The sequence below is a fragment of the Amaranthus tricolor genome, chromosome 16 (assembly GCF_026212465.1).
Source record: "Amaranthus tricolor cultivar Red isolate AtriRed21 chromosome 16, ASM2621246v1, whole genome shotgun sequence".
Lineage (NCBI taxonomy): Eukaryota > Viridiplantae > Streptophyta > Magnoliopsida > Caryophyllales > Amaranthaceae > Amaranthus > Amaranthus tricolor.
This window is the reverse complement of record NC_080062.1, coordinates 15,409,710-15,418,315: the sequence shown is the minus strand read 5'-3', so window position 1 is coordinate 15,418,315 and position 8,606 is coordinate 15,409,710. Positions and strand designations below refer to the sequence as shown.

At 34.5% G+C, this 8,606-nt stretch overlaps 1 protein-coding gene across 1 annotated transcript in view; it reads right to left on the bottom strand.

The window, feature by feature from the left end:
* Nucleotides 1–1,162: 1,162 nt before the first annotated feature.
* LOC130802568 (uncharacterized) overlaps nt 1,163–8,606 on the bottom strand; it is a 28,360-nt gene continuing 20,916 nt past the window's right edge. Inside the window, exon 5 of the mRNA XM_057666580.1 lies at nt 1,163–1,355. Within this exon, the coding sequence (XP_057522563.1) occupies nt 1,163–1,355 (193 nt within the window). The remainder of the gene's footprint in view (nt 1,356–8,606) is intronic.

Below are 8,606 nucleotides of genomic sequence, written 5' to 3'. Positions count from 1 at the left end.
AATATGGTGTAAAAACCGTTTCGCAAAATAACTTCAAACGGTTCTCCAAATCGATCAAGTTTCAACCCCAAAAACTGACCAAATCTGAAATTTTCCTCTGATATTCCTGTGTGATTCTCTTCGGTTTCTCTTCAACTATGGTGGGTTGTGCCCTCTCCTCACTTACGCTCTGATACCAATTTGCACCAAGATTGGGTCCCTCGCCCTCTCAATCTTGCACTGAATCACTCCTTCACTTGGAGATAGCCAAATAAATGCAGAAGCACTCACAAACTCCACCAATATGCACCCAAGAATACACTTCTTGATTCTTAGGCCAGCCTCGTGATCCTCCTCTTCAGGCTTCACTCACCCTTGGGCTGAATCCACGACCTTCCTCAAGGCTTCACTCACTCTTGTAGAAAAGGTTACACTCTAGATTATTCCTCAATCTAGCTTCAGAGATTATCCACTCTTTGAATGCGTTGGGACTGATTGAATAAACACACACAATCACAAGGAAAAGGAAAAGGAAGAATTTCTAATACTTGAACGTGTATTTGAGAAATGAAACTGAATTAATCAATAATGGATGCATTTACATGAGGCCTAGAGTCTTATTTATAGAGTTCTATACTCTAACGGCTAAAAACAACCATGTGCAAAACACGTGCACACTTAAAAACATAACAAACAACAAAAATACTCTACAAAGCCTTCAAACTAACACTGGCGACTGGGTGACCTTGGGCTAACTTTTTGAATGACCTGCCATGCTTGGAAATGGACACTTAGACTCTTGATGGCTAGCTCCAAGTACCAAGATTCCATTTCTACCATAGCTAAGGTCCTAGGTGCAAAGGTTTGGTCTCCACGTGTCGTGCAAGGTGGCCTGCTCGCAAGTTGCTGCTGTACTGTTCTGGTTAGGATCAGCGAGCAGGTTCCCTTGTGCTTGTGTTCTAGGCGATTGTGTGCACTACCATCATGGTTCTTTGACCTTTATGGCTAGGCCTATATATAGAGATGACGTCCCCATGATTGGTTAGGCCCAAATCTCCATGGTAAAGGCTCAAGCACGTGTGCAAGGTGACCTGGACGCGAGTAGGCTGCTGATCAGCACTTGGGCTGCTGTGTGGCCTCTTGTCTCCTTGTATACCTCTTGGGAACAGTAGGAACAGTAGGGCTACTGAACATGACGTGGATTGTTGCTCTCATCATGCTCAAGACTTCGGTGCTCGGTATTTTTCATGTTATGCCCTTGAGTAGGAACGGTAGGATCAATAGGAACAGCTTGTAGTTCCTCTGTGCTTGTGCCATGTTTCCCTCTTTGTATGGCTGTTTTGGAGGATGCACTTGCACATGGTGAACTCAAAGACCTGCACCATATCAAACATGGTGCACAAGGTTCAATGATCATTGAAGAATGAACAATAAAGAATGAACAAGGATCAATTATCAATGAACAATGAACGATGAAGAATGAACAAGGAGCAATGATCAATAATGAATGAATGATGAAGAATGAACAAGGATCAATGATCATTGAAGAATAAACGATGAAGAATGAACAAGGATCAATGATCATTGAAGAATGAACGACGAAGAATGAACAAGGTTCAAAGATCATTGAAGAATGAACGATTAAGAATGAACAAGGATCAATTATCAATGAACAATGAACGATGAAGAATGAACAAGGATCAATGATCATTGAAGAATGAACGATGAAGAATGAACAAGGATCATTGATCAATGAACAATGAACAATGAAGAATGAACAAGGAACATTAAGCATTTTAGAATGAACGATGAAGAATGAACAAGGAGCAATGATCATTGTAGAATGAACGATGAACAATGAACCAGGATCAATGGTCAATAATGAATGAACAAGGATCAATGAGCATTGTAGAATGAACGATGAAGAATGAACAAGGAGCAATGATAAATAATGAATCAATGATGAAGAATGAACAAGGATCAATGATCATTGAAGAATGAACGATGAAGAATGAACAAGGATCAATGATCATTGAAGAATGAACAAGGTTCAATGATCATTGATGAATGAACAATAAAGAATGAACAAGGATCAATTATCAATGAACAATGAACAATGAAGAATGAACAAGGATCAATGAGCATTGTAGAATGAACAAGGATCATTGATCAATGAACAATGAACAATGAAGAATGAACAAGGAACATTAAGCATTGTAGAATGAACGATGTAGAATGAACAAGGATCAATGATTATTGAAGAATGAACGATGAAGAATGAACAAGGATCAATGATCATTGAAGAATGAACGACGAAGAATGAACAAGGTTCAATGATCATTGAAGAATGAACGATTAAGAATGAACAAGGATCAATTATCAATGAACAATGAACGATGAAGAATGAACAAGGATCAATGAGCATTGTAGAATGAACGATGAAGAATGAACAAGGATCAATGATCAATAATGAATGAACGATGAAGAATGAACAAGGATCATTGAGCATTGTAGAACGAATGATGAAGAATGAACAAGGATCAATGATCATTGAAGAATGAACGATGAAGAATGAACAAGGATCAATGATCATTGAAGAATGAACGACGAAGAATGAACAAGGTTCAATGATCATTGAAGAATGAACAATAAAGAATGAACAAGGATCAATTATCAATGAACAATGAACGATGAAGAATGAACAAGGAGCAATGATCAATAATGAATGAATGATGAAGAACGAACAAGGATCAATGATCATTGAAGAATAAACGATGAAGAATGAACAAGGATCAATGATCATTGAAGAATGAACGACGAAGAATGAACAAGGTTCAAAGATCATTGAAGAATGAACGATTAAGAATGAACAAGGATCAATTATCAATGAACAATGAAGGATGAAGAATGAACAAGGATCAATGATCATTGAAGAATGAACGATGAAGAATGAACAAGGATCATTGATCAAAGAACAATGAACAATGAAGAATGAACAAGGAACATTAAGCATTTTAGAATGAACGATGAAGAATGAACAAGGAGCAATGATCATTGTAGAATGAACGATGAACAATGAACCAGGATCAATGGTCAATAATGAATGAACAAGGATCAATGAGCATTGTAGAATGAACGATGAAGAATGAACAAGGAGCAATGATAAATAATGAATGAATGATGAAGAATGAACAAGGATCAATGATCATTGAAGAATGAACGATGAAGAATGAACAAGGATCAATGATCATTGAAGAATGAACAAGGTTCAATGATCATTGATGAATGAACAATAAAGAATGAACAAGGATCAATTATCAATGAACAATGAACAATGAAGAATGAACAAGGATCAATGAGCATTGTAGAATGAACAAGGATCATTGATCAATGAACAATGAACAATGAAGAATGAACAAGGAACATTAAGCATTGTAGAATGAACGATGCAGAATGAACAAGGATCAATGATTATTGAAGAATGAACGATGAAGAATGAACAAGGATCAATGATCATTGAAGAATGAACGACGAAGAATGAACAAGGTTCAATGATCATTGAAGAATGAACGATTAAGAATGAACAAGGATCAATTATCAATGAACAATGAACGATGAAGAATGAACAAGGATCCATGAGCATTGTAGAATGAACGATGAAGAATGAACAAGGATCAATGATCAATAATGAATGAACGATGAAGAATGAACAAGGATCATTGAGCATTGTAGAACGAACGATGAAGAATGAACAAGGATCAATGATCATTGAAGAATGAACGATGAAGAATGAACAAGGATCAATGATCATTGAAGAATGAACGACGAAGAATGAACAAGGTTCAATGATCATTGAAGAATGAACAATAAAGAATGAACAAGGATCAATTATCAATGAACAATGAACGATGAAGAATGAACAAGGAGCAATGATCAATAATGAATGAATGATGAAGAATGAACAAGGATCAATGATCATTGAAGAATGAACGATGAAGAATGAACAAGGATCAATGATCATTGAAGAATGAACGACGAAGAATGAACAAGGTTCAAAGATCATTGAAGAATGAACGATTAAGAATGAACAAGGATCAATTATCAATGAACAATGAACGATGAAGAATGAACAAGGATCAATGATCATTGAAGAATGAACGATGAAGAATGAACAAGGATCATTGATCAATGAACAATGAACAATGAAGAATGAACAAGGAACATTAAGCATTGTAGAATGAACGATGAAGAATGAACAAGGAGCAATGATCATTGTAGAATGAACGATGAAGAATGAACCAGGATCAATGGTCAATAATGAATGAACAAGGATCAATGAGCATTGTAGAATGAACGATGAAGAATGAACAAGGAGCAATGATCAATAATGAATGAATGATGAAGAATGAACAAGGATCAATGATCATTGAAGAATGAACGATGAAGAATGAACAAGGATCAATGATCATTGAAGAATGAACGACGAAGAATGAACAAGGTTCAAAGATCATTGAAGAATGAACGATTAAGAATGAACAAGGATCAATTATCAATGAACAATGAACGATGAAGAATGAACAAGGATCAATGATCATTGAAGAATGAACGATGAAGAATGAACAAGGATCATTGATCAATGAACAATGAACAATGAAGAATGAACAAGGAACATTAAGCATTGTAGAATGAACGATGAAGAATGAACAAGGAGCAATGATCATTGTAGAATGAACGATGAAGAATGAACCAGGATCAATGGTCAATAATGAATGAACAAGGATGAATGAGCATTGTAGAATGAACGATGAAGAATGAACAAGGAGCAATGATCAATAATGAATGAATGATGAAGAATGAACAAGGATCAATGATCATTGAAGAATGAACGATGAAGAATGAACAAGGATCAGTGATCATTGAAGAATGAACGACGAAGAATGAACAAGGTTCAATGATCATTGATGAATGAACAATAAAGAATGAACAAGGATCAATTATCAATGAACAATGAACAATGAAGAATGAACAAGGATCAATGAGCATTGTAGAATGAATAAGGATCATTGATCAATGAACAATGAACAATGAACAATGAACAAGGAACATTAAGCATTGTAGAATGAACGATGTAGAATGAACAAGGATCAATGATTATTGAAGAATGAACGATGAAGAATGAACAAGGATCAATGATCATTGAAGAATGAACGACGAAGAATGAACAAGGTTCAATGATCATTGAAGAATGAAAGATTAAGAATGAACAAGGATCAATTATCAATGAACAATGAACGATGAAGAATGAACAAGGATCAATGAGCATTGTAGAATGAACGATGAAGAATGAACAAGGATCAATGATCAATAATGAATGAACGATGAAGAATGAACAAGGATCATTGAGCATTGTAGAACGAACGATGAAGAATGAACTAGGATCAATGATCATTGAAGAATGAACGATGAAGAATGAACAAGGATCAATGAGCATTGTAGAGTGAACGATGAAAAATGAATAAGAATCAATGATCAATAATGAATGAACGATGAAGAATGAACAAGGATCAATGAGCATTGTAGAATGAACGATGAAGAATGAACAAGGAGCAAGGATCATTGTAGAATGAATGATGAAGAATGAACAAGGATCAATGATCAATAATGAATGAACAAGGATCAATGAGCATTGTAGAATGAACGATGAAGAATGAACAAGGAGCAATGATCAATAATGAATGAATGATGAAGAATGAACAAGGATCAATGATCATTGAAGAATGAACGATGAAGAATGAACAAGGATCAATGATCATTGAAGAATGAACGACGAAGAATGAACAAGGTTCAATGATCATTGAAGAATGAACAATAAAGAATGAACAAGGATCAATGATCAATGAACAATGAACGATGAAGAATGAACAAGGAGCAATGATCAATAATGAATGAATGATGAAGAATGAACAAGGATCAATGATCATTGAAGAATGAACGATGAAGAATGAGCAAGGATCAATGATCATTGAAGAATGAACGACGAAGAATGAACAAGGTTCAATGATCAATAATGAATGAACGATGAAGAATGAAGAAGGATCATTGAGCATTGTAGAATGAACGATGTAGAATGAACAAGGATCAATGATTATTGAAGAATGAACGATGAAGAATGAACAAGGATCAATAATCATTGAAGAATGAACGACGAAGAATGAACAAGATTCAATGATCATTGAAGAATGAACGATTAAGAATGAACAAGGATCAATTATCAATGAACAATGAACGATGAAGAATGAACAAGGATCAATGAGCATTGTAGAATGAACGATGAAGAATGAACAAGGATCAATGATCAATAATGAATGAACGATGAAGAATGAACAAGGATCATTGAGCATTGTAGAATGAACGATGAAGAATGAACAAGGAGCAATAATCAATAATGAATGAATGATGAAGAATGAACAAGGATCAATGATCATTGAAGAATGAACGATGAAGAATGAACAAGGATCAATGATCATTGAAGAATGAACGATTAAGAATGAACAAGGATCAATTATCAATGAACAATGAACGATGAAGAATGAACAAGGATCAATGATCATTGAAGAATGAACGATGAAGAATGAACAAGGATCATTGATCAATGAACAATGAATAATGAAGAATGAACAAGGAACATTAAGCATTGTAGAATGAACGATGAAGAATGAACAAGGAGCAATGATCATTGTAGAATGAACGATGAAGAATGAACAAGGATCAATGATCATTGAAGAATGAACGATGAAGAATGAACTAGGATTAATGATCATTGAAGAATGAACGACGAAGAATGAACAAGGTTCAATGATCATTAAAGAATGAACAATAAAGAATGAACAAGGATCAATGAGCATTGTAGAATGAACGATGAAGAATGAACAAGGAGCAATGATCAATAATGAATGAATGATGAAGAATGAACAAGGATCAATGATCATTGAAGAATGAACGATGAAGAATGAACAAGGATCAATGATCATTGAAGAATAAACGACGAAGAATGAACAAGGTTCAATGATCATTGAAGAATGAACAATAAAGAATGAACAAGGATCAATTATCAATGAACAAGGATGAACAAGGATCAATGATCATTGAAGAATGAACGATGAAGAATGAACAAGGATCATTGATCAATGAACAATGAACAACGAAGAATGAACAAGGAACATTAAGCATTGTAGAATGAACGATGAAGAATGAACAAGGAGCAATGATCATTGTAGAATGAACGATGAATAATGAACAACGATCAATGATCATTGAAGAATGAACGATTAAGAATGAACAAGGATCAATTATCAATGAACAATGAACGATGAAGAATGAACAAGGATCAATGAGCATTGTAGAATGAACGATGAAGAATGAACAAGGATCAATGATCATTGAACAATGAACGACGAAGAATGAACAAGGTTCAATAATCATTGAAGAATGAACGATTAAGAATGAACAAGGATCAATTATCAATGAACAATGAACGATGAAGAATGAACAAGGATCAATGATCATTGAAGAATGAACGATGAAGAATGAACAAGGATCATTGATCAATGAACAATGAACAATGAAGAATGAACAAGGATCAATGATCAATAATGAATGAATGATGAAGAATGAACAAGGATCATTGAGCATTGTAGAATGAACGATGTAGAATGAACAAGGATCAATGATTATTGAAGAATGAACGATGAAGAATGAACAAGGATCAATGATCAATGAACGATGAACGATGAAGAATGAACAAGGATCAATGAGCATTGTAGAATGAACGATGAAGAAGGAACAAGGATCATTGATCAATGAACAATGAACAATGAAGAATGAACAAGGAACATTAAGCATTGTAGAATGAACGATGTAGAATGAACAAGGATCAATGATTATTGAAGAATGAACGATGAAGAATGAACAAGGATCTATGATCAATGAACAATGAACGATGAAGAATGAACAAGGATCAATGAGCATTGTAGAATGAACGATAAAGAATGAACAAGGATCAATGATCAATAATGAATGAACGATGAAGAATGAACAAGGATCATTGAGCATTGTAGAATGAATGATGAAGAATGAACAAGGAGCAATGATCAATAATGAATGAATGATGAAGAATGAACAAGGATCAATGATCATTGAAGAATGAACGATGAAGTATGAACAAGGATCAATGATCATTGAAGAATGAACGACGAAGAATGAACAAGGTTCAATGATCATTTAAGATTGAACGATAAAGAATGAACAAGGATCAATTATCAATGAACAATGAACGATGAAGAATGAACAAGGATCAATGAGCATTGTAGAATGAACGATGAAGAATGAACAAGGATCAATGATCAATAACGAATGAACGATGAAGAATGAACAAAGATCATTGAGCATTGTAGAATGAACGATGAAAAATGAACAAAAATCAATGATCAATAATGAATGAACGATGAAGAATGAACATGGATCAATGAGCATTGTAGAATGAACGATGAAGAATGAACAAGGAGCAATGATCATTGTAGAGTGAACGATGAAGAACGAACAAGGATCAATTATCAATGAACAATGAA